At 41.7% G+C, this 24,630-nt stretch overlaps 1 protein-coding gene across 9 annotated transcripts; it reads right to left on the bottom strand.

Annotated features, from left to right (window-relative positions):
- Positions 1 to 54: 54 nt before the first annotated feature.
- LOC135294549 (antigen WC1.1-like) lies at positions 55 to 24,617 on the bottom strand. Of its 9 annotated transcripts, none has more exons than XM_064409951.1 (17): positions 21,208 to 24,617; positions 18,186 to 18,600; positions 14,857 to 15,171; positions 13,053 to 13,361; positions 11,166 to 11,480; positions 10,072 to 10,383; positions 9,460 to 9,777; positions 8,420 to 8,734; positions 7,434 to 7,748; positions 6,559 to 6,621; positions 6,158 to 6,472; positions 5,944 to 5,979; positions 5,506 to 5,643; positions 5,113 to 5,208; positions 4,466 to 4,564; positions 3,271 to 3,423; positions 55 to 2,102 (listed from the first exon to the last, which is right to left on the bottom strand). In XM_064409951.1, the coding sequence occupies exons 2-17, from the start codon at positions 18,259 to 18,261 to the stop codon at positions 2,005 to 2,007; spliced, it is 3,273 nt and encodes a 1,090-aa protein (XP_064266021.1). In that variant the 5' UTR covers positions 18,262 to 18,600; positions 21,208 to 24,617; the 3' UTR covers positions 55 to 2,004. The 9 variants fall into 9 exon arrangements, 8 of the variants coding, with proteins under 8 accessions (XP_064266021.1, XP_064266022.1, XP_064266020.1 ...); XM_064409952.1 differs by lacking the exon at positions 21,208 to 24,617 and having other exon boundaries at positions 18,186 to 18,336; positions 18,411 to 21,147; XM_064409950.1 differs by lacking the exon at positions 21,208 to 24,617 and adding an exon at positions 18,696 to 21,146.
- Positions 24,618 to 24,630: the final 13 nt, after the last annotated feature.

Below are 24,630 nucleotides of genomic sequence, written 5' to 3'. Positions count from 1 at the left end.
GCTCCGCTGGTTCTCCGGGAGGAAGAGCAGGGGTGCGATCGCAGGAGGCCGGGAGGCGGCCTGTGCCCTTGGCCATGGCGAGGCCGCGGGAGAGGAGGCTTCCGAGGAGGGAACCCGGGAGCGGACTCGGCGGGGCAGTCCAGCATGTTTTCCCGGGAGCACGGCGTCCCTGCCGGATCCGCAAGCGATTTACGTGCCACTGGCCGTTTTATCCCCCTACTCTCCATTTTCCCCACACTTGTTCCTCCTCCGTTCACCTACGCCCTTCCCTTTCCCCACCTTTAGTTCCTCCCCTGCCCATCCCACAGAGACGCTGTGCAATCCCAAAACGCTCTCGTTCTGCCACGGTTCCCTCCCCATCGCAGCAACGCCGTTTAGTCCTGGATGTTATCCGGAACGTGCTCCTGGATCCCTCCTTTGGCTGTAATCTTGATTTTTTTAGCAAAGCGGCTTTCTGGGTAACTTTATCTGGGTAACTTTAACTCAAGAATGAAAAACCTGAATCCCAACAGGCTGTGACCCCTCCCTGAAGTCTTTCTTAACACCTGAGTACTGGACAGCGAGCCAATCGTTAAGAAAAGATTTGGGAGAGAGCTGGGAAACTTAAGTGTGAAGCATATTGGTGGCAAAAAAGAATCAATGAGTGACTGAATAAAAATTCTATTCAGGAGACTTAGTAGAATTTCTCCAAAGAGGAATCGTGCCTTACGTTTTTCTCAAGGGGTCAGAAATACTGCAGAGAGTGACTTTAAAGAGTTGCAATAAGTCACTGAGATAAATTTGTGCGCACAGAGGTGACTCCAACACAGCTGGCTACACAGACTGCAACAAGCACTGCTGCCTGTAACCCCACTCACAAACAACTTCCTTTCATAGCTGCTTTTTCAAAAATTTGAAAGATAGATTTGTAATGAGTTCAGCTGTAGCCTGATTCTCTAGGATTTCATCCTTTGCCTGATAGATCCTACAGTTAAGTCATTTTACATATTTTATTAATCTTGTTAATTGTTAATATGCTTTTAATCCAGTTACTCCAATTATCCTAAAACTTTCCCTGTGCAGGTGTCATTCAGGTGCAGGGAGAGTGCTCAAGAGTTTGGCTACAAATTTTAACACATTCCTAATATCAGTCCACTAAATCAGTCACACTGAGGATTATATACCCCAGTCACCTGGGGAACACTCAGCTCAACTGGATCATGCCTGTGACATCAGTTGTTGCCATCTCTGAGTCACCAGGGATTCCTTCTTCCTCGTCCCTGCCTGGTGCACCTGGAGAGGAAAAGTTCTGTCCTGTGCAGATAGTGCTGACAGGGATAAATAGCTTGCTACATCTTTTTTGGGCATAACATTTGTTGCAATGCTTATGTCGGTTTCTTCTGCCTTTTACTATTCCTTGCAAAAACTTTCTACTTTCCCAGTTTTCCTGTTAGTGAGCCAGGAAAAGTAGATTGCAGGATGCAGTTAAATCCCACGTGTTTCCCTCCTTCTGTGCCTCACATCATGCCTGCAGCACACCTGTCAGATCTCTTGATGTTGCTGCAGAAACAATCAGCAACAGTTCCTTTCTCAAAGATTTGGCTGAAACAGAATTTTGATTATTTTCTTGCAGTTCAGTCTCAATTCCAAATAATTCCCAGAAGCTGCCCCCATGTATCTGAGAGGAAAACCATACATTTGAGAACTTTGGACAGCTTCTAATAAGAAAATATAATAATTTTAAAATTAATTAAGTAAAAAAAAATAAAAATGAAGGTATTTAAAAATAAAATCAAAAGTATCCATTAAGTCTTAACAACAAGAAATTGTAAGATAAATTTGAAAGATCTTTTTAACAGACATGCTTCCTTATCTTTTATGTATGTTATCTCTTCTCTGAAAATAACCAAAACTTATGCAAACGAATCCTAAATGCAGATTGTTCTGGTTCTGCTAGTACAGGATTAGCATTTTACGAACAGTGGTGTGTTTCCAGAAGAAGTTAATACAGCTCAGCAGTCTCTATCAGTGCCCCAGCTCTTCAATGTCGTCGTAGCTTGTATCCTCAAGAGCAGGGGATGAGGATCTCTCAGCCTCAGAGGTCCTGTTTCTGTGAGTCCAGTCTGAAAACATGAAGGGAAGAACACTGTGATAGACAAATGCACATCCTGTAGGTATTACCTCTGAGTGGTTGTGCAGCTTCCAGTTGTCTCCTCCAGAAATTAGAACCTTAGATAGGAGTGCCTGTGAAAGATCTGAGAAATGCTTATGTCACTCTGACTTCTGTGGCGTGTCTATATATATATATATGGATCGAGCTTTATACACAATGTTAAAAGGAATATATTCGTGGGCTGTCAAAAAAAAAATCTCTAATGTCTCTCTAGTTATTTAGTGTCCTGTATTTTGATTATTTTTCCACATCTCCAATAGGCCAGAAATATTTATCACTACCCCAAAAGTAAGAGTTAAGATCGGGTGTTCCACAGCTATATTAAATGCACTGATAAAGAAAAGTCTGTCTTAAATGTTAGTTGTTAATGCTTACTGAATTATATGAGCCTGACAAAATTTAGTGCCAGGTTAAAAACCCAGCTGAATCCATCCTCCATGGACATAGAATGAGATCTAATAAGGATACTTGAGACTACAGGCGAAGGGAGAAAGAGTCAATTGCATGATTTGAAAAATCCATGTCTAATGCTATGTAGTATTCTACAGAGCACTCTTTGAAGCTGCATCAGACATGGAGCCCTCTCAAGACTGTCATATTGTTGGAAAAAAGGAAGTATCACACTAGCATCCATAAACAGAAGGATATGGTGTAAGAGCTGGTCCTTCTGCTCTACCTGACACTAGTAAGATCTCAGTACCATGCTGTAAAGAAATACTGTAAAGTTTTGGGTTTGAAGCAGTTGTTGAAAGATATGGACCTTCTGACATGGACTGAGCAGAGACACATCATGGGCAGAGTGTAGTCTACAAGACCTAAGTAGAAAGTTGACTAATTTATGTTGCGGATGTGTAGAGAAACAAAATACAGAGCAGAACTGAAGGTAGGTATGTGAACAAACTGTTATCAGTCTTCAAGTACTTAAAAGGCTGTTTAAAAGATGACTGCAACCCTCTGTCCCCATGGTCATTCTAATAAGAAGTAAAATTTTAATTTGCAGCAGTGGAAACTTAGGTTGGTTGGCCACAGGCAAGAATTTTATGGCTGTAAGGAAAGCAGAGCAGAGGTATAGGTTAGCTGGATGTAAGAACAGAACAGCACTGCTCTTCTAGCCTCACCTGTCTGGGAATCCTTGTTTCTGTCACTTTCTCCAGGGATCCCAATGATTTCCTGTTCATTCTGCTCAGAAAGAGAAGCATCTCTAGGTCCAGGAGCTTCTGTCACATCATCATAACCATCTTCCAGGGCATTTTCAGGCAGTGGAGAGGCCTCTGGAACAGTACAGGTATTAACTTCCACTAAGGAAAGCAGTAGGTGATAATCCAGCAACACAGGGCTGTAATACTGACTTGTCTGTAACTGGAATCCATGCCTCAGCAAATGTTACTGTGCACACTTTTATTGTAAATACATATGTTACCAATAATACATGTATAAACAGAAAAGTAAATCAAAGCACTCCTGTTTCACTTTTTACCTAGAAATCAATATTCAATCTGAATAAGGGAAAGAGAAACCATTTAGAATAATTGTCTTCTCTATAAGCGCTTCAAAGCTTTTAGTTTGTTTTTTAGGTTTTGGTTTGTAAGCAAAAGCTTTTAGTTTGTTTTTAACTAAAAAAAAGTTCTTAATATGAGAAAAGCAGTGGAAAATAAAGACATGGTGCAGCAGAGTCTGGGATATGGGCAACTGAGATGCAAAACTGCTTGTGCCTTTGGCAGTTGTTCTCTTGACATCAGACAATGGCTATCAGAGCTTTTTGATCAGCTCTAGGAAAATACAGTTCTTTTCCAAACACTTCCCCTCCCTCAACTATTTTAAATAATTTAAAAAAATCCAACAAACCAAATGTACCCCACAGGCAAACCCCACAGATAGGAATATGTATTTTCTTTAGATCACTTGTATTAAGATCCCTTGATCAGCTCGAATTGTACACCAGTGTTCTTATTTGGAATATGTCTTTCCTCTGCTTTAATTCTCCCCATTTTTCTCAGAAATAAGGGAAATGTTTACAAGCTGTTATGGTTGAATGTCTGGGAGAAGCAGTTGTCACATTGTTGGATTCATGTGACTGCATCCTGTGAAGTGTCTGCAGAACTACCAGCAAGCATTTGTTTTAAATTTCTCATACAGAAGAGAAAACTAGCACTTGTATATGGGATTGTATGACACTCTTCCACCACAAGAGTTACACAGAAGATTTCCATCACAAGGAAACATCACTAGGACATAAAATTAAACTCTTAATCACTCATAATACTTTGGATATTAGAAGTTACCCTGATTTGGGATATCTTTCTTTGTACAAACCCTTTCTCACATTGCCTTGGGTTGCTCCAGGACCATTTTCTTCATCACTGTCTGCTCTATAAAACTGTTCCTTTGGTTTTGAGCTCTCTGAATAAAAATCTAGGCAAATGAGAAAGAGCATGATACCAGATTAAACTCTCCTTAAGTGCTAAAACTGCACAATGAGAAAAAGAGCAGTAATAGCATCCAAGTCCAGCATATTCTTTGAAAGTCAGTATTACTTCTGCAAGGCTTACAATGGAGTAACCAGGAATCCCTCAGGGGGCCCCATAACACCTCTCATGGACCATGGCGAAGGCAAGCCACAAAGGGAGAAAAGTAATCCACAGGAGGAAACCTACAGGGACCCAGCTGCTGTGAGGGACATGCAAATTATTCCTTTATTTGTTCCTGCTTTAAATAATTGCAGCAAAAGGCTTTTGTTTGTTTGTTTGACCTATACTGATCTATGCTCTGTGGCTGCAGTGAGAACTGCACAAAACAAATTGTCCCTAGGAAAGGAATTGACAGAGTCCACTGGGCAGGAAACTCCTCTCCTCACATCCAGGAATTTTAAATTTCTCAGTAGATTTGGGAGCTGCAAGATATGAGATTGGGATCAGAAAGGAGGAGCTTTCCCTTGAGAAAAGCAAGACACACACACAGACCTGAGAGGAAAGTCACGCCCTGCTTTTCCCTCATCAGGTTATAGTCAATCTCTTCATAGACAGCCTCAGAGAAGGGGTCGTAGGATAGTCTGGAGCCTGAAAGTAAAAGGTAATGATCACTTTCACAGTCTCTGCTTGTATTCAGGTTGGAGTCTTGAAAAGGAGAAGTGCCTTACAGGGGTCAACATGGCCTGGTTGGTACCTAGAAAGGCATCAAGAGGTGCTGGCTGAGGATAAGCACCTCTGGGCTCTTCCACTGCCAGAAAGTAATGAAAAATCTCAGCGTGTCAACAGATTCAGTTAATCTCAGTCACCCATCCCCACTGCCTCCCAGGCAAGTAAACATTTGGGACCATGTAAAAGAGGCATTTCATACCAGTCTGAGAAACCCACCTCTGTGCTGTGTCCTGGCACGTTGGATCTGCCCAGCAAGAATGGCAAGGACCAGGCAGAGAAGGGTCCCCAGGACAATGCAGAGGATGACAGGCACTGAAAGTCTTGTACTGCCTGTGGCAGGGCGGCGGGGACGATCTGGGTGGAAACCAAGAGGAAACAGGTAGAGAATCATGTGTCCCAAAGAGGTGCTCCTCTGCAGCCCCTTGCTGTGCCCATGCTAGCAGGGTGAGGCAGGGCACCTGCTGCTCTGCTATGGGTCCTGCTCAAGCAGATAAAATTCAGCAGTTGGGGGTGGTGCCTCTCAGTGTTCCTTTATGAAAGTCTGTGGGAAGTGCTATCTGATGAGCTGAAATAAACTGCTGTTTGATCTGTCAAGCATCTGGGACCTTAAATTGTCATTTGATTGGAGAAAGAAAAGAGAGAGAAAGAATTTACCTGCTCTCGTGGGTGATGCTGTTGTTTCTGTCACACCTGCAAAAGAAAGGTGAGTCTAGATTAAGAGGCAAGTGTGAAAAATACATCTTCATATAATTTGTGATGTTTTAGCAGTCAAAATTATGAAAGGGCTAGTCACTGGGAAGTACAGCTGGCATAATGCTCCCCTACCCACCTACTTCACAGACATGTGTAATAAAGGACCAGTACTAACCAGAGCAATTCACAGCAGCATCTTCCTTATGATCACAGGTTTTGCCAAACACAGGCTTGGCCGCACAGTCCCAAAGAGACAGCTCTGTTCCTTTACAGTGTACCTTCTCCAACCAGATGGGACCAGTCCCTTCACCAAAGGCAGCCTCACTCAGAGCAGACACAGCAGATCCACAGCCCAGCTGCCTGCATACAACATTGGCATCTGCCATGTCCCAGGAGTCATCACAGATTGTTCCCCAGGAACCTTGGTGCCACATCTCCACTCTGCCTGAGCATTCATCCTCTCCTCCCATGACTCGTAACTTCTCCCTGTCTGCAAAACACAGAAACCATCTGTTTTACTGAAACAGCAGGAAGGCCCACAGGGACCAATAAGGAAAAACAAAGAAGTGGAGGTACCTGAACAACTTGTGGAGTTTGGACACTCAGCAAATGCAGCTGGAGATGTTGCCTCTTTTCTTCCTGCAGAATTTAAATAATGAAGTAAATAATTTAATTATTCTCTGAAAAAAAAATGAGGGAGTATAAAATAGCTGAAAATTAACCATCAGGTTAATTGTTTCCTGAAATATGTGTATATCCTGTTTAGTTCTTGGCAGATGGCTGTTTGGCTGTTGCTGTGAGTAATAATCTTCCTGATGGTTATGCTTTCCTTCTTCTCATGAGGCAGCTGCAATCCCTTTCAGGATATCTGAATGTCATGTAGATTTCATTTTTATTATATTTTATATTATATTTTATTTTTATTTTCTATTTTATATTTTTTCATTTTTATATATTCTATTATATATGAATACAGATATTGATACCCATAGGTGTGAAATACTGTCATAAGAACAGGCATTAGAAATGGACCTTTAGAACCAAATGGATTTGTGCGCTTGTCCATGGCTATGTGTATACACAGATACACCTCCTTACATGCAGAAACATAGACTTGGCTCTAGACCTCTTGGGAAGTCTCATCCTAACTCAGATCTCACAGGCTGACTTTGTATCATAGATTTTTGCATTAAAAAATAGGCAATGACGCCATCTTATTAGGGAATTCCTTAGGATTTCACTGGTCCACAGCACTCTGATAATCTTGTAATTTTAATTCACTCATTTAAGTCAATGATATAGACAAAAATCCATGTTGCTGCAATTTTCATGAAACTAGAAACAATATACACCAGATAACAGGTGCACACAAAGTAATTACTGTGATGTCCATACGTGCATGCATAGGTTAATGTACATGTCTGGCCATATACAAATACATTTCTGATTACCAGTGCAAGTAATGTGGGTCTCTTCAGCTCGGTTAGTGCACGACTGAGGATCCCAGGGGTCTGACTGACATTGCCAGAGCGAGCTGTGCTGCTCAGTGCACTCAATGTGGTCCAGCCATGTGGGCCCTGACCCTCTGCTGTACTGGGACTCCGTGGCTATTTCTCCTCCATCTCCGCAGCCCAGGTGCTTGCACATGGTTACTGCGGTGAGCAGGGACATGTGATTAGAACAAACGCTCCCCCACGTCCCATTATAGAAAACTTCTACACGCCCAGCACAGTCATTGCCATTCACCAGTCTCAGAGCCAGGAAATCTGGAAGTGAAGGCATAAAAATGGAATTAGTGCCACAGACTTTCTGTGATGTTTCTTTCTTGCCTGTGTAATAACACTTTTTTTACAGTGCTAACTGCTTGTGTTGGTTCTTCCTGTATTGTGGGGCAAAGAGGCTGCTGTCCTTTCAGGGTTTGTTCTGGCTCCAACATGGGCCCTAACAGACTGCACTCCCTTCAGGGTTCATCTGTGGTTTTTTCCACTTCTCTTTCGTTTCTCCTCTCTCTTGCTGCTGCCATTCTTAAATATGCATGTGCAGAGCTACCATAAGCTACTTGGATTGTCTGATGCTGTAGTGCACAGTGGGTTGCTCCCATTGGTTTCAGAGCCAGTGGTAACTGACTGGAAGGAGCACACAGCCCCTTGCTGTAGAAATCTTTACAAACTCCTCAAATTTATCCCCTAAATATCCTACTACACCACAGACTTTTGTGTGTGTGTGTGTGTGTGTGTGTGTGTGTGCATTGGTGCATAATATGGGCTTCTGTAGATCTTTTGCATCTTGGTAGGACAAAGAGGATATGCTGAGCAACTGTGCTTGTCATCAAGACAGGAGGAGGCTATCCAAGCATGTCCCCGCTATTCTTGACTTCCCTTTTATACAACCCTCCTGTTTGAACCCACAGGCTTAGAAAAGTGTTTTCCAAACACACCTGAGCACAGGACCCCAGCATCCTCTTTGTGTTGGCAGTTGTGCTGGCCCCACGCCCTAGAGGGACATGACCAGAGATCAGATTCAGCCCCAGAGCAATTCACGTCATCCAGCCAGATCTGCCCTGACCCTTCGCCATAATGAGCAGAGACAAATGCCTCGATGGCATGCCCACATCTAAGCTGTTTGCAAACAACATTGGCATCTGATAAATCCCAGTTATCATCACAGATGGTGCCCCAGCTGCCATGATGATAAAGCTCTACTCTCCCAGCACAGCGGTTTGTTCCATTCACCAGCCTCATCTGTCTGCTTCCTGTAGGAAGAAAATCCAGCTGTCAACATGCAACACAACTATAATTCACAGGTCAGCATAATGGCAATATTTTTAAAGCGCTTTTAAGACATCATGTTCTTGTTATATCCCTGTTCTTCTGCTATGGTTGCTTGGGCAGAAGTCCTGTGAGGCTAAAACTTCATAAGAGGAAATATCTACTCCTGCACCAGGTGAATGTTTTAATAATTCAGGTGAGATATTGCCAGCAAGAAGTGTATAATCATACCAAGTATATGCAGAGATCACCTTATCTTAGAAAGCCAGACAACCTGTTTTCTGTCTATACTCATTTAGTTAGAGACAGACACTGTTCCTGTTACAAACGAGTTGCAAAATCAGAGAAGAGTAGAAATAGTTCTATAGAAACTATTCTACAGTAATGTTATGTAGAATAGCTGCAAGTATCTATAAATATAGAAATGTCACAAAATAAAAGATATTTAATTCTCAAGTGGCAGTAAGAATGCTTAGCAATCATAGCTAAATTAGTGTTCTTATGGCTTCTGTGTTCTAATAGTTCTTTTTGACTCTGGAAGAGAATTCTGTAAGAAATTCGGATGAAGAAAGCATTATGTAAATTACACTTTTTTCCTTAACTATCATCAAGCTCAGACTCATGCCAATTTAAGATCTGTGACACCACAGCACAACGTGGGCTGGAGAAATCCTAGGAAACCTTCTGTACCTTTCACACAGCGACTCACCTGAACAAATCACACCAACATCTTCTGAAACTCCTGTTGGCACTGTCTGATAATGGGAGGCGTTGCAGAGCATCAACTGAGTCTCATTTCCAGTGCACTGGACACTCCTTAGGCCAACAGGACCCGTGCCTCGCTCAGACTTTGGAAGGTAATAGGCTTTCTCAGCAGTTCCGCACTGGAGCTGTCGGCACACCACATGGGCATCCCTAATGTCCCAGTTGTCATCCAGGACTCTGCTCCACACCCCATGGAGGGAAATCTCAACTCGCCCACCACAGTGGCTCTCACTCCCTGAGAGTCTGAGTGATTCAACAAGACCTGGGCTCAAGAGAGTTAGGAAATATATTGAGTGACATCTACTTATCTCACTACAGTAGAAATAACTTGCAGGAAAACAATGGAAGACAAATTTCTGTGCTGGCAAAATATTAATTCTCACCACTGATTGAGGAGACTGCCCTTGTTAAGGCTGTTTGGTTTCATGCACACAAGGGCCTGCAATGGGAAGCAAGAAAGGCTTCCCTACCTCAAAAACTAAATCCTGTCAGTGAGATCACCAGCACTGCTTTGGTCTGAAGTAGCACTACCCATAAAAGGCCACCCCTGACTTACCTGAGCAAGTTACAGTGGCTATTTCTTTGGCTGAACAGGTTGGATTGCCCAAAGTCACTTGAACACAATCCCATAGGCAGGACTCTGTCCCTTTACAGTGAAAAGCATCTCTCCATATAGGCCCATTTCCATCCACAAAACTGTCTTTCATCTGGATTGATTTTGCATAGCCACAATTCAGCTGATGGCAGAGAACATTGGCAGCTTGCAAATTCCAGTGGGAGTGGCAGAGTCTTCCCCACGTGTCTCCATGGCGGATCTCCACTATGCCAGAGCATGTGGTGCCATTCACCAGCCTGCCCCCTGGACACCCTGAATGTAAGAGAATGGGAATATCGGGGTGTTACATTTGCAACTGCTCATGGGCAGGACCTGGAAGTGACTGGGGAATGGGAATGAGTTTTCCTTACCATTCAGTAGTAAAAATGACTTAACTGGGCCATATTCATAAGTAGACTTCATTCCAACCTATTTTACTGGGAAGAATGACTAAAACTCAGGATCATGTCCCATCTGCAATTTTTAAAATCAGTGCACTAGGTTTTGGGACTTTGGGTCAACCAATAGACCTTAATTTTTCAGACCAACATCACTGAGGGCCTACAGCTCTGCATCCTTCAACTGCTGGTCCAAGTCCTCACTTAAACCTGGACCAGGAATTCAGTCCCTGCCTCAAGTACATGACAGGTATAACCATCTCCAGTCTTGTCTCATGCTATGCCTGGCTGTTCTCTCCAGCCAGACCCTACACCTCTTTGTTTGCTTCAACTTGTCTGGGACTGCTCATAGACCTTATTACCAATACCTTCCTCTGTCCTCTCTGCAAATGCTTTGGATTGTGTCTAGGTGGCAAGGACTCTACCTGTGCTGTGCTCAGCCTGGCTTGTGCAGCAGCCCTGCTCCTGCTGTTATCTGACACTAGGAGCATTTCAGAGAGAGCAGCCTTGTGGTACAGTTGAAGTGCAGCCTTGACTCCTGTTGCAGCAGTCAAATGACAAAGCCTGACTCCACATATGCCCTCTGAATTTTGAGTCCATATTTTTCCTCAAGGAAGGAGTTTTTCAGTTCTTTTCTTAGACCTTCCCACTTCTCACCTGAACATACCACATGAGCCTCTTTTCCAGCAGGGCATTCATCCTGACCTAGAGCACGCACGGGACACTCTCTCAGGAGTGAGCCATTCTTCTGGCAGCTGAATGTGGCGTTCCAGACAGATCCATTTCCTTCCCCAAAGGACTGTCCACTTGGGATCAGTAGTGCAATTCCACAGTTTAGCTGCTGGCAGAGGATATTGGCAGCTGGTAAATCCCACAGGTAGTCACAGAGGGTTCCCCATATGCCTCCGTGAAGAAGCTCTACTCTCCCTGAACATGTGGTATTGCCGTTTGCCAGCCTGTACCCACCGTAGCCTGCAGAAAGAATAAAGGAGTTTTGCAATTACTTTTGGGTTTTTGTGCTACTGTGCTGAAAACTGTAAGAGAGCTCTATCTGCAAGAAACTAGCGCTCATTTATATGTCAGGTTACTAGAAGCATCTTAGAACAGGATGCTGATAAGCCAGCCCGGAAAAAAGTCTCTATTTTCCATTTTGTAACCTTCACTGTATGACAAAAAGTCTTTTGACTCTTTGAGTTCAGTGTCTCCTTTCTGCTCTGCCCTGTCCTCCCCTCACCATACTGCTGCTACCTTACAACATCTTCTGTTGCAGAGGCTCTTTCAGTACTGCCTCACATGTGAGGAACTCAGGGTAGGAGCAACTGGTATCACACTCTCTCCCAGTAGCTGGTCATGTCACATTTCCTGGTAAGCAGAAACTGCAGTGGGGAATTCTTAGCTTTCATCCATGTCCCAGAGCAAGGCTCTGAACACCCCAGGCCATAACCATCAGCATATTGACAATAAATGGTGTCCTACTGCCAGCTCCATGAAGTTCCTCTGTCTTCTTGCACTGTTACTTTCTACCCTTACCTTGTCCTTGCACTGTACCCCTAATGAGCCCAGGATTTCAGCTCTGAGCTAAGACTCTTGCAAGATAGAGGCAGGAGCCAAGGCCTGTTAGGTGGCTTAACTGAGGTGTTTGGCTGCCACTGGTCACAGTGTCCAAGGCAGTCTTGAAACAGACTTAAGCCCATTGGGCAGGAAATGGACATGAGCTCCAACCCTTTTCCAGGCTTGTTTTCTTTCAGTCTGTTGCCAGCAGCTCTGTCCCAGGTTTAGTTTATCCCTTTAGAACTGTGGCCTCAGAAAAATTTGTTAGGCCTAATCTTCACTTTTTCAGTGGGTGGCAATACATAGCTGTATTCAGAGCCCCCAGCAGCCATGACTTTATGGAGTTCTTAAGTGATGTTACCTTCAAATCACAATGAAAGTCATCTAGTCATCTAGGCCTCTGGCAACTTTTTTTTTTGTTTTGTTTTTGTTTTTGGTTGGTTCGTTTTTTGTTTTGTTTTTGTTTTTGGGTTTTTTTTTTAAACCCCAAACCCTTACATTTGTAACTTATGCCTCCTTCAACCTTTTGGAGATATGGTACCTCTTCCAGTTATATCATTAACTGAAGTGCCAGGGATTAACATACATATTGGCACCACAGGAAAGAAATTAATGTCTTGATATTCCTGCTTGTCTGCTCTGGCCATTTTCCCTTTTGTTTATAAGAGAAGGATGTGCAGAGCATTCTTAGGACTGTTGAGTGCCTATTTCTAATAGCATAAAAGAATTAACAGCCCTTTTGACATATCTGTGTAGTAGTGAAGTGATTAGAACCGCCCAAGTTAGATGCAGACCCTCAGTAGAGTGAATGAGACATTGTGGGACTGCTCTCTGTTATTTTCTGGTCCCCCTTTGAATGGCTCAAGGCCTGATAGTGGAAGCATCCAAAGATCCTGAGGACCACAGAAGTGTACAGATGCTCTGAACAGTGGGTTAACAGGAAAAAGGCATATAGGACATGGGTGAATTACATTAATCAGTCCAAAGTCTCACCTGAACACACAACAGTGGCATCATGAGAGCATGTGTTAGTGTGGTGCCTGCTCCTGGGACAGTCTGCAAGGTGAGTCTCATTCCCTACACAGTGAAACTCTTCTTGCCAGATCAGTTCATATCTATCTCCAAAGTGAGTTCCTCTCAAGGTATCCACAGCCTGGCCACACTTTAACTCATTACATATAACAGAGGCAGTTTTGAAATCAATGTGTGAGAAACAGACAGTGGCCCAAGTTTCTTCTTTCTTTACTTTCAGAAGTCCTGAGCAGGCAGTGTCCCCTCCAGTCAGATGCATGTCAGAGAAGCCTGGAAAAAAAACCAAAAAATAAGAAATCTAACATCAAAGGTTGGTTCTACTGACCTATTTTTATAACTCCTTAATGGGCAAGACACATTTCACTTCCCTAAGGATGACTGATACTTTTGAATTGTGGCTGGGGCAATTCCTATATAGCACTGATAAAGAACAAAATGGTGTATGAGATTGCTTATTTCTCAGTATGTGAAAATACTACATCCTTGGGAAAGAAGGAAGGAAGCTTTGAGCATCTGTAAATGACTGAGAAGTAGCAACCCCCAAATAGATAAATAGACAAATAGCCATTTACTACTGTGTGTCCTTGAGACCTCATTATTTCAATGAATAGCTGAAGCACCCAGGAAGAGGAAACAGGAAATGTTCACCCAGTTTCAGAAATTGCTAAAAAAACAGTTTAGAGAGCTACAGGCTGAGCAGCCTCACTTTGGTGCTTGAAAAAAAAGATGGAGTGAGACTTGTAGAAACTCATTTGTGGGAATAAGGAGATAAATAGGAAGAGTCAGCATGGTTTCATCAAGCATGTATCATGCCTGTGGAACTATAAGGCTTTCTCTGATTAAGATGGGTTTATGGATGAGGGGACAGCAGCATATGCCATTTGCCTCACATTTAGCGCTGCCATTAACACTGTCTTGCACAATATTCTTATGTCCAAGAACTCGGATGTTACTGTCTGGCTGGAAAGGCAACATGATTAAGCAGCTGATTGAATGGTCAGGTTCAGTCATTAGTGAGTTGCACTCTACCTGAAGACTGTCAGCAAGTGGAATATCACTTTCACTTGTTGGGTCTTTCCAGGAGCCTGTTCCGCCCAGTGTCTTATCTTCATGGAGGTGGTGATGGAGTACACTCTTATGATTTTGGGGGGGTGGGGGGGGGAGATAACCACGAGGCAGACCTGCCATTCTGAGAGATCCAGACAGGATAGAGTAATGGGCTGACAGGAACCTTACAAAAATCAAAAAAGGACAAATGGAAACTCCTGAAGCTACAAAGGAAAAGCTTCTTGCAGTGGTTCTTTTTCCAAAGAGTAAAACCATGCACATCTTGCACAGGAAGCAGCCAAACAGGTATTGGTCTTTTTTTTTTTGCCATTGCAGACTGTCTTGTCTTAGCCTACCTGAAGATCTGGAGAAGAAGGGAAGTTATATGACATAATATTGCATTTTCTTGCTTCTCCACCTACACCTGCTTTTTTAGCCCCAATTCCTTATTAATGACAAGTTCTCCCCTGTTGCCGGGAGAGCTGTGGTGGAAACAAATAGTGGATTGGGGTTTTTTTCTGTTCTATGTAATTTAATGTCATTTGATGTCATTGCTGTGCCCAGGCAAAGTCAGCTTGCACTCATAGTTAGCAGAAGACTTAATGCTCGAGCAACTTGCTTTGGATGAGTAGCAGGAGTACTTGGCTTTATCCAACTAGGACAAAGTTTGATCCTAGGCTTGTATCTCTTTTCCTATTGTACAAGCCTGGATTCTTACCTGAGCAGATCACTCCAATATCAAAGTAATGAGGGCAGGTAAAAGCACCCCATCCTGTATGCGAGCAGTTCCATAGAGCAGATTCATCACCACGGCAATCAACTCGGTACAACCACGTTGGTCCAGTTCCTTGTCCAAAAGGAGCTCGATTTAGGGCCTTAACAGCAGATCCACATTGTAGTTGCTTACAGACAACCTCAGCATCCTTTATGGTCCAGTCGCCATCACACACGGTTCCCCACTGCTCCTCATGTTTTACTTCCACTCTCCCAGAGCAGGGGCCAGTTCCGTTAGACAGCCTCAATTCATCAGTGCCTTCAGACAGAGAAAGGACAGAGCTTAATCATGGTTATGTACTGCAGATGTTAATGAGATTGGTATTGCTCTTAATTTACTCTTACATCAGACTTATTTGGTTCACCTTCCTAAATAGTCCAACTTAAAGACTTTTTTTTGCAAGGAGTTATGTCTGTATTTATAAGTTTAAGCTAACTGCACTGCTAAAATGTAAATTAATTCTAATGACAGTCAAACTTTCTTTTTTACTGACTTATCAGGGCTGGGAAATGCTGAGTAATGTCCCTGCTTTGTGATTCACAAAGCCTGCCACAATAAACACAGCAACTGGAGTGGGGACTGCCTGTCAGTGTGTGATTGCCACAGTAGATCAAGCTTCATTATCCTGTGAGTTAATTGGCCTGAAAACCAATGTGTATGTGTCTTTGGGAGTGAGGTAACTGTAGGAGCTGGCTACCAGAGGGACCAGTGGGGCCAGGCTAGCTACTGGAGTGGTGGTAAGGTCAGGGGGGCTACTTGAAGACGCAGCTCAAAGTTGGCTTTCTGGGCTGCAAGGGCACATTGCTGGCTCATGTCCAATTTGTCCCCACCAGTATCCTCAAGTCCTTCTCATGGGGCTGCTCTCAAGCTATGCATCCTCCAGTCTGTGCCGATCCTGATGGTTGTCCTAAGCCAGGTACAGCACCTTGCACTTGGCCTTGTTGAACTTCATGGGGTGAGGCTCATTTTTCAAGCCTGTCAAGATTCCTCTGGGTAGTATTCCTTCTTTCAATGGCTGAACCACTGAGCTTGGTGGGAGACATTTCTACGTATCACACATCTTGCTGTTTTCTGACATTGTGAAATAAGAATATTTAATTTTTCTTTGCATTGGGAAACAAATCTAATTCTTCTCTCTACTCACTGCAAATGTATCAGTCTTAACCCATGAGCTGGTGCTAAAACAGCCATTTCTTTCCAAAACTAACAATTGTTTTGCTTCTTACTGCAGAGTAACTGCTAGCAATAGTCAATTGGAAGGCAATGTTGCCTCCATCTTCATGTGGTCTGTAACTGCTTCATCATACATAGACTATGGCTTTGACACGTCATCACCTCTCATACACCTCTTCTGAAAAGGTTTTACCTCTTTGCTAACACTGCTGGATTTCCTCACAATTTCCTGCCTATCATTTAAATTTGGAAACAAACAAACAAACAAAAAAGGTGGTTATTCAAGTGACTGACAATTGGTAATTCCCAAAACCTATTTTTTCTGCAAAATATCCTCTCTCCTCAAGTCTCCATAGTAAGAAAATCACATGCATAGTACAATCCTCAGGTAACTAGAAAACCACTTTGTGCCTGCAACATATTGTCTCAGAGGGGGCATTATCTATCTGTAATAAGTCTTGTAAGTCTCTAGAAAGATATTCTGGAGAACCGCCAGAGCATTTAATGAATATAATCCAAAAAAAGAGTTTTCTCAGCTATAATATTTATACATATAAAAAGGTAATGAGTTCTAAGAAAAGTTGAATTCCTAAAACATTTTTAAATGAACCAGACAACCCATTTCTATTAGCCATATCCAGGAACAAAACAAACAGCTCTTCACTCAATTCAATGACCTCTGTGCACTTGAATTTTTAAATAATTGTACAAACGACGTTTTCAACGTGTAACAGCATGCAAGACTGGATGCAGAAGTAGGCACAACTGAATCGAGATATTTAAATATTTCCTAATAAAATCAATAATTTGCTGTAGTCACTCTTCTGTGATTTTTTTATGATACATACAGGTACAATTTCATATTTCTTCACATTTCACAGCATGTCCTGCAAGTACCTTCATTTGGTGTTTGGTGTTCTGCTTGGCTGAGAAGGCATGAGATTTTTGATTGCTCCAGCTGAAAACCCGGTTATTCTCATGGGCAAAGATGAGGGTGCGCCATGCATTCCTGTCTCCAGGCCCTCAGAGGAGGTTTCCAGCCTAGGCTGGCTGCCTCAGGGGCAGATTTCCAGCTCACTCCTGGAGAGCTGTGACTCCTGCACTGATCTGCACAATGCTGTGTGCCTGGGGAACATCAGAATACCTGTAGCAGCATGAAGAGTGCAAGTGCTGCCAGATCAGAGATGGGGGTGGTAGGTGCTGATGATGATAGTGTCATTGTAAAGCTACTCTTGTCTGCATGTTCCAGTCAGTCTGTTACTGTTCCCTGATGTTAACAAGGAGTTGGCAGAAAAGTCACTCTCATTTCTGCAGTACAGCTCAGTTGACACTAAAACGTCACTACAAAGATGTCTAAATAAGAAATGTTTCATATTATGAGAATGTACGTCAAGAGTGCCTCCTGTTCCCTGCCATGTAAACTCTGACTGCATCCACACAACTGGAGAGAACCTTCAAGACTAGGGCCATGCTATAGCAAAACACCAACCCTGAAGTCTTGTTCTCATCATATGGGGATGACACCACCACCACAATGCCTTAATGTCACCTCCATGTGTAGGGAGAAAAAAACAAGGTTCCCAAATCTGTCTCTCATCACCAGCATCAAGCATGTACACATAGCTCCAGAAGTGCAGAGAGAGAAACAGTGATAAGCTTCAGATATACAGGAACAACTGAGGAGATGTTGTGTTACCAACACTCCACTGGACACAGAGGGTAGAGCTGCATAATTTTAACTGGTGTTGAAAAAAGACCCAGAATTATTAATTCTGTCTACAAAGAGCTCAGCAGGGGAGATAAGACAGTAGTAAGAATACCCAGCTGGTTTTTAGTACAGCTTTTAGTTTACAAAATTTGGACTTGAATTTTTATGGGAATGGCCAGTCACTGATATCTAAGTAAAATACAAAACTTTTACAAAAGGCTTACATTTCCTTATCTCAGGATTACCAAGAAGATTGAATCAAAGACAGAAACATAAACACCATTTTGTCACTTTGCTTTAGAGGTTAGTAAAAGAATAACCTAATGATATTAAATTTGCATACTTTTTTTTTTAATCTCACTGCCTTATGCAAAATAAAGAATGTACTTACACAGGGAGACCTGAATGGAGAGAAGAATCAACCACAGTACTGGAGCAGAAAGTCTTTTTGTTGCCATCTTGACCATGGATGGATGAAACTTGACTCTCCAGGCACTGCCTAGCTAAAACTCTGGATGGGCATTCCAGTATCTCACAAATGACTACGAAGGAGGAAATATATAGATTCACGTGCTAGCATGAGCTACCTGAAGGAACCAATAGAAATATTGTTCACCTTTTTAGACGTTATCAGCAGATCAATCTCCAAGCTGAAGGAGACAAAACCTCCAATAAAATTCAAAAAGTGTACTTGTGACCTTATATGAAAAATTATTACGTATCTGGTGTCATCATCGGAATTGTTTTACTGTGGGACCAACATTGGTGGCACAGGCAGAGCAGTTCACAAAGTGGTTATTTCTCACCTGAAAAAGGGGTATGAAAGTGCAGAACACTGGTCATTTTTTAGTCACTTCAGAAGAAAAAAAGGCAAAGAAAATTCCTTTAATTTGTAGCTTACCTGTCATATTGGAAGAAATTGTACTCCAATCAACAGAAATGGTGTTTATCACTAGAGGTGAGTAAAAAATTACACCCTCTCTGTCTTTGGGGTAGGCTTAAGGCTTCCTTATTTGGTCATACCTTTTTGGGCAGACTCTCTTAAAAAAAGATCTTCCTTAGGATTCAAATTACAGACCTTCCTGTTTCCTCTGCTGAATTTCTTTTTGTTTCAGGTGACAACTGCTAGTAGTTCTACCCCCTCTCTCATTCACTCTAGAATAGCAACTTCAGGAAAATAAAAGCTTCTGTTAATTAGAGTGGCTACTTGACTCATTCTGACAACTGGAACAATTTGCATAATGCTGTTTACACCAGTCTAAACACTCATTCCCCTCTATGACGCTGCCAGCATCTTGCTTTTGTCTGATAGTGTCTATCTACTCTTTATCCAGAATTCTGAGTTCAGTAACATCCATGCTGTTGGGCCCTTAGGACACCAATCTTTGCAACCTCTTCCCCTTCTCACTGGGCTGTGCTTGTTCAAGTTCTGTGTAACATCGCACAGGATAACCTTGGGTCAGACTGCTGCAGAAAGGTATGAGAGGAACAGCAGAGAGTCTGGCCAGAGGCTGCCTGTTCTTTGCTCAGGACCTCAGACACTTGCTTGTGGTCTCTCTAGAGCTACAGAGAGCAGGCTGGCAGGCTGGCTGGGATCTGGCCACAAACTTTGCTGATACCTGACTCTGATCTGCTGACTTGAGTTTATTTCTTGATCTTGGTTTTTTCTGGATTGTCTGCACTACTGGCTTAACCTTGCTGATGTTTTGACCTATTCCAGAGGTTTTTTGTTCAGTTACTATGGGATTGCAACTCTTGTGAGGACTTTGCTTCATGACTGGTTTGCTGTCAGCTTCAGTTCCTGGCTGACCTTCCCTTGCAGAGCATCCTGCTTCTCCTACCTGATAGAGACCTCTGAAAACCAGAAAGTCACTGCCACTCCATTGGAAATGTGGTCAGGGTGGGGGAAATCCCACTACAGATGTGCTAATGAGAGATAGGTAAGGTATCCATTATCATGTCAGATCCTATACTGAGGTTCAGTAGTTTCAGTTAGCACTATTCTTTGCTGATTGGTGTCCACCAACTGAATTCTCACTGACATTTTAAACCCACTCCAGGAAGCCTTAGAGTAAGGTCTGTTTCTCAGCATACAAGCCCTTGATGATCAGAGCCTCTTTTATGGACACTGTGTCCATGTAGCCAGGTACATGCCAGTGCCCATGGATGTTAGAACAGATAGCATGAAAGAAAATTGCCTCACGTTGTGCTAGAGGAGGCTCAGGTGAGATATTGGGGAAAAAAAAGTTTCACTGGCAGGGTTGTCAAATCCTGGGACAGACTCCCCAGGGAAGTGGTTGAGTCACCATCCATAAATTTATTTCAAAGATATATAGATGAGGCACTTAGGGCCACAGGCCCCTAGGTTTAGTGCTGAGTTAATGGTTGGACTTGGTATTAACATATTTGCTAGCTAAAATGGTGCTATGATTCCAGGAAAATCAGGCAGGAAACAGCAGAACAACTCTGAGATATTTTGCTTAAGAAACTGAATACAATACTTCACTTACCAAAAATATGTGCTAGAGTTGGAACAATACAAAGAATGTCTTCAGGGATGATCAGGTGATTACAAAGTCCATTTTACAGTCAGAGGATAATGAAGAGACTTCAAAAAGTTGTCAGCCTAGCAAAACAGACTTTTGCTTCTAAGTATTTTGAGACACTAACTGGAATATGGACTATATAATGTAAAGAAAAGAATAAAGTATATCACAAGGGGGGTTTCTAAAAATCAGAAAAATAAGGCCTGGAATTAGGTCTGAGTAAAAATGGTGACAGAAAACTTCTGCAGTAATGACCAAGTAATGAAAGGAGCTGTTGAGCATGTTTCATTCCATTAACACAACTGCGGGTTTGGTGACTCCAATGGTCCCCTTAAATCCCTTCTCCATTGTTCAGGAATTACCACAACAGACCCTCTGAATAAATCATCCTTTTGCTGCAGATACAAGAGAAGATTGCTGTAGAGCAGACAGAAAGGCCTTACTCCATAGTGACCATATAGCATTTAATCTGGTACTTGACTCAGAACTCTGTCCTGAGGATATGCAACATCTCAGACTTCCCTATACTGTGACCAACACAGTGCAAAAGAGGCAGGTCAGTGAAGGAACAATGAGCAGGATTAGTGGAACATTTATTGGTCATTGAGGTACAGATGGGGCTCAGGCAGGAAACAATTAATGAGCTTGTACTAGTCCTAAAGAGTTAAGCAAGGATGTGATGGTTTCTTAAGTAAATTTGCAAATTTTCCTGGTCGGTATTTAAGTCAGGAGAGAAAAAGATTACAGTTAATGTCTATTAGATCACTTCTTACTGGTTAGGCTATTAGTAAATCAAGCTGTTATTATTAACAGCAGATACCAATTCACACATTATGCCCAGTTTTTGACTCACACTCAGACACTCACCAACACGAGCTGTTGTCTGGTATCACGACATGTTTGTGGCCTGGAGAGACTGGAGAATCTTGATATTCTGAGTTTTTCTGTTCTTGTGAATCCACAGGACTGAGAGTTTCCTGACCTTATGTATTCTTAGGAGTGTTTCACTTGTCTCAGCACCCACCCATTCTTTCTTTGGTCTGGTTTTTGGTATCACATGCACAGGCCCTGCTCTTTCATGCAAATTCACCCCATGTGGGCTTTTATGACAGAAATGCAGAGCCAGAGTTGATCCAAAAGCCATCATATGTCCCACAGGACATTGTCCTGTCCCATGATTTCAGCTCGCAGTAGCAATCTTTACCTCCAATCCCTCTGAACACAGTTCTTTTGTATCTGTGGGAAATTTATACCTTTACTGCTGCACATTATAAATAGAATTTCAAAGTAGATCACTCACTGCAACATAACTAAGAGACAAACCACTTTTCTTAATTGTTTCAATTTAGAGTATGAACCCTTTTGTACAGAGGCTGTACACATTTCTGAAGGCTTCCTCCAGGTCTTATGACTGTCATTCCCATACGCCTGTGAAAATGAGAAAGATAAGCACACCCAAGTGCATGTTTTGTGGTCTGAAGTTAATACAGGATGCTTCAAAACTTGTTTTGGGGCTGTGTAAGTACATGTGCCTTTGAACTGCCTTTACCTTTAAACACAACATAGATGGAGTTAAGAGATGAAGGTAATACACTGAGTGCTAAGGTAAAGATGGGGCTGCCTGAAGGAAAGTAAGCAGTTAGGAAGGAAACCACTTTCTTCCTTACTCAAGCTGTGCTGGAGGGATTTTGAGTTTCAGAGAAATGAGATGTATCCTGTGGTTAAGATAAACCTGAGCTTTGAGATAGATTAATCTCTGTATCTCAAACTGACAATGGTTTAAACAGACATCTGAAATTAAGTTACCTGGAGCGGTGTTTACCTTTGTGTTATCTTTATGAATGTATTTGTCAAAGCCTTCCAAAAGCTAGTTATATATTTACTGTCTTGTGAGCCCAAATGCTTTCAGAGAAGTGTCAGTCAGGAATTTTTCAGCAAAAGTATCGCTTGAAGAAAGTGGACTCTAAAGAAATATTAATATTTGACAAAATTTGGTTTCAGGGAGACTTCAAGAGTGAGAGCCAATATGATTTTTATTGTAAGGAAAGATAAGCTGTATTCACTTTCAGAATAAACCATATTTTGATCTTATGACACATTGAATGAAGAGTTAAACAACTTGAAAGTAAAGTTTTAATGATTTCTTTAAATTGTGGTGTAAGGCATATGTTTTCAGTGCACTTCCACTGAGATATTTTAATTTATACATACATTTCTACAGGGTTTTTTTGCGAGTATTGTTCTTTCTGCACTAGTTTCCTTAATAAGTAAAAAATATTTTTATATGATTCTTTGTTATTTTTTCCTCCTCAAGTTTGGTTAATTCCAAATAATCATGAAATCACTATTTATTCAAACCATGTGTATTAAAATTAACTTTGGGTCACTGTCTAGGATTTCATGTTAAGTGTGTGTCAGCTAAACAAGGAAACAACAGATCCAATGGCCACTGAAAATTCACATAAATTATGGCAGATTATGCTCTGACCTTTTCTTGAGAGATTTGTGAGGACTAGTTATTAATTAAATACCAGCATCTCAGTTCTCAAGATCAAAATGATTCAAGTTTCAATAGGGACCAGGTGACATGTATATCTGTTTATCCCTTTTTGTAAGATAAGGCTTCTAAACTTTTCCTCAGTATATTTAAATCTTTCATCCCTGAATTTGAAGGGAGAAGTTAAAAACAGTGGACCAGGTAGTAGCTGGTCTCCAAACCCACAATTTCTCCAGACCAAACCAGCATAACGCCACATTTCTAGCTTAAGCAAGAGATTTCAGATGTGAGCTGAGGGATGCAAATCACTCATTAAACAACATTCTACTGCTTCTTGCAATGTTTGTATATTTTCTTCCTTCAGCACTGGTGATTGTTTATTGCTAATAATTTAAATTTGTTTTCCTTTTGCAATTCAATTACTTACAGGTTACTATGAGTGCGTGTGGGCATGTGAGACAGAAAGAGAAAGTGGGAACTATGCAAGTGTATTTGCTTTGTGAATAGCTATTAATTTAAAATGTGTGGTAGAAAATAGCCTTGTAATTAATAAAGACATAGAAGTAAATATTTTTGTGCTCTTTCTGCATGGCAGAATCTTCTGTCAAGGAAAATGGAATTTGCAGAAAATATTACGGCTCATGTCTTGATACATAAAGAAGAAAATCTGTTCAAGAGTTGCCAGGTCTGCTATTATGTACAGCTGATTGAATCCTTAAATTTTCATATTTGGAAAACAGAAGAATGACTGTATCTTTACAAGGAAATAATTTCAAAACTGAAAATGTAGGCATCAGATATGATTAGTCACTTTTTACTAATGTTTGGAGAGTTTTATAATTTTTTATTATAATAACTGTATTAGGCATATTTTCAATATGCTGTCTTAAAGTTATTTTTTACGTTTCACAAGTGTCATCTGTGTATAGGCATTAATCAAACTAAAATCAGGATGATAGTATTGCTCTTAAGGTATATACCCAGAAAAAGACAAAGTTGTGGATGTCCAGGAAAGCCTTAAAAATGCAATAGGATTTTCCATTTCTCTTAGCTGAGGATAGAATGCTTTGATTGTAAAAGCCCAACCAGTAATCACAGGGATGCAAACTACAGTGAATAGCTGTTTGCATGTTCTGTTAGTTGCTGCATTTGACTCTTTCTATTTTAAATTAATATAACCTGTTAAATATTAATAGAACCTGTGTTAAATTAATAGATCATCCTCCTTTACATTTCCATATTGTGCCCAGAAAGAACAGACAATTTTAAAATAATTAATTCGGTGCAAGCTGTGTCAATTAAACTTCATCGGCTTTGTGGCTGCTGTCTGAAGAAATTTCAAAAGAAAAACTGAGTATCATACACATAGAATACAGTCAGCCTAAGTATTATCAATAACGAAGGTTATGGAGCTTGTATGAAATTGATTTGGTAAAGCAAAGTGATTGGATCCCCTTAGGGATACATGTTTCCTTATGCTCCTGCCTCTGATTGGAAGGAATGTGTCAAACACTAAAGACTGATGATCTTGCCTGTCCAGGAGTTGAAAATTGTGGTGGCGTCCAACATAAATGATGAAGAAACTTGTAGTTGGATGCTGAGATACAGCAACAGATAATTAAGGAAAGCTACAGCCATTAATTAGTTAATTAATTCCCTTTGTGCTGCTGGTCTCTTGCACTTGTACCCAGTTATACAATAGCCTATGTTGTTCCCTTCATTTTTTCTCTGACCCTTTTGTTCCTTGTACCAAGAGTGTGTGTCACATTCATTTGCCCTTTCAACTCTCTTCC

The sequence above is a fragment of the Passer domesticus genome, chromosome 2 (assembly GCF_036417665.1).
Source record: "Passer domesticus isolate bPasDom1 chromosome 2, bPasDom1.hap1, whole genome shotgun sequence".
Classification (NCBI taxonomy): domain Eukaryota; kingdom Metazoa; phylum Chordata; class Aves; order Passeriformes; family Passeridae; genus Passer; species Passer domesticus.
This window is presented reverse-complemented; position numbering and strand designations above follow the sequence as displayed.

What these genes read in the sequence shown, in the direction of transcription:
- LOC135294549 (XM_064409951.1), bottom strand. Translation starts at nt 18,261, where the DNA reads ATGGTCAAGATGGCAACAAAAAGACTTTCTGCTCCAGTACTGTGGTTG. An exon ending in CTCCATTCAGGTCTCCCTGT is followed by an intron (nt 15,172 to 18,185) that starts GTAAGTACATTC and finishes CTCTGTCTGAAG; the next exon opens with GCACTGATGAATTGAGGCTG. An exon ending in TGTTGGTGTGATTTGTTCAG is followed by an intron (nt 8,735 to 9,459) that starts GTGAGTCGCTGT and finishes TTCTTCCTACAG; the next exon opens with GAAGCAGACAGATGAGGCTG.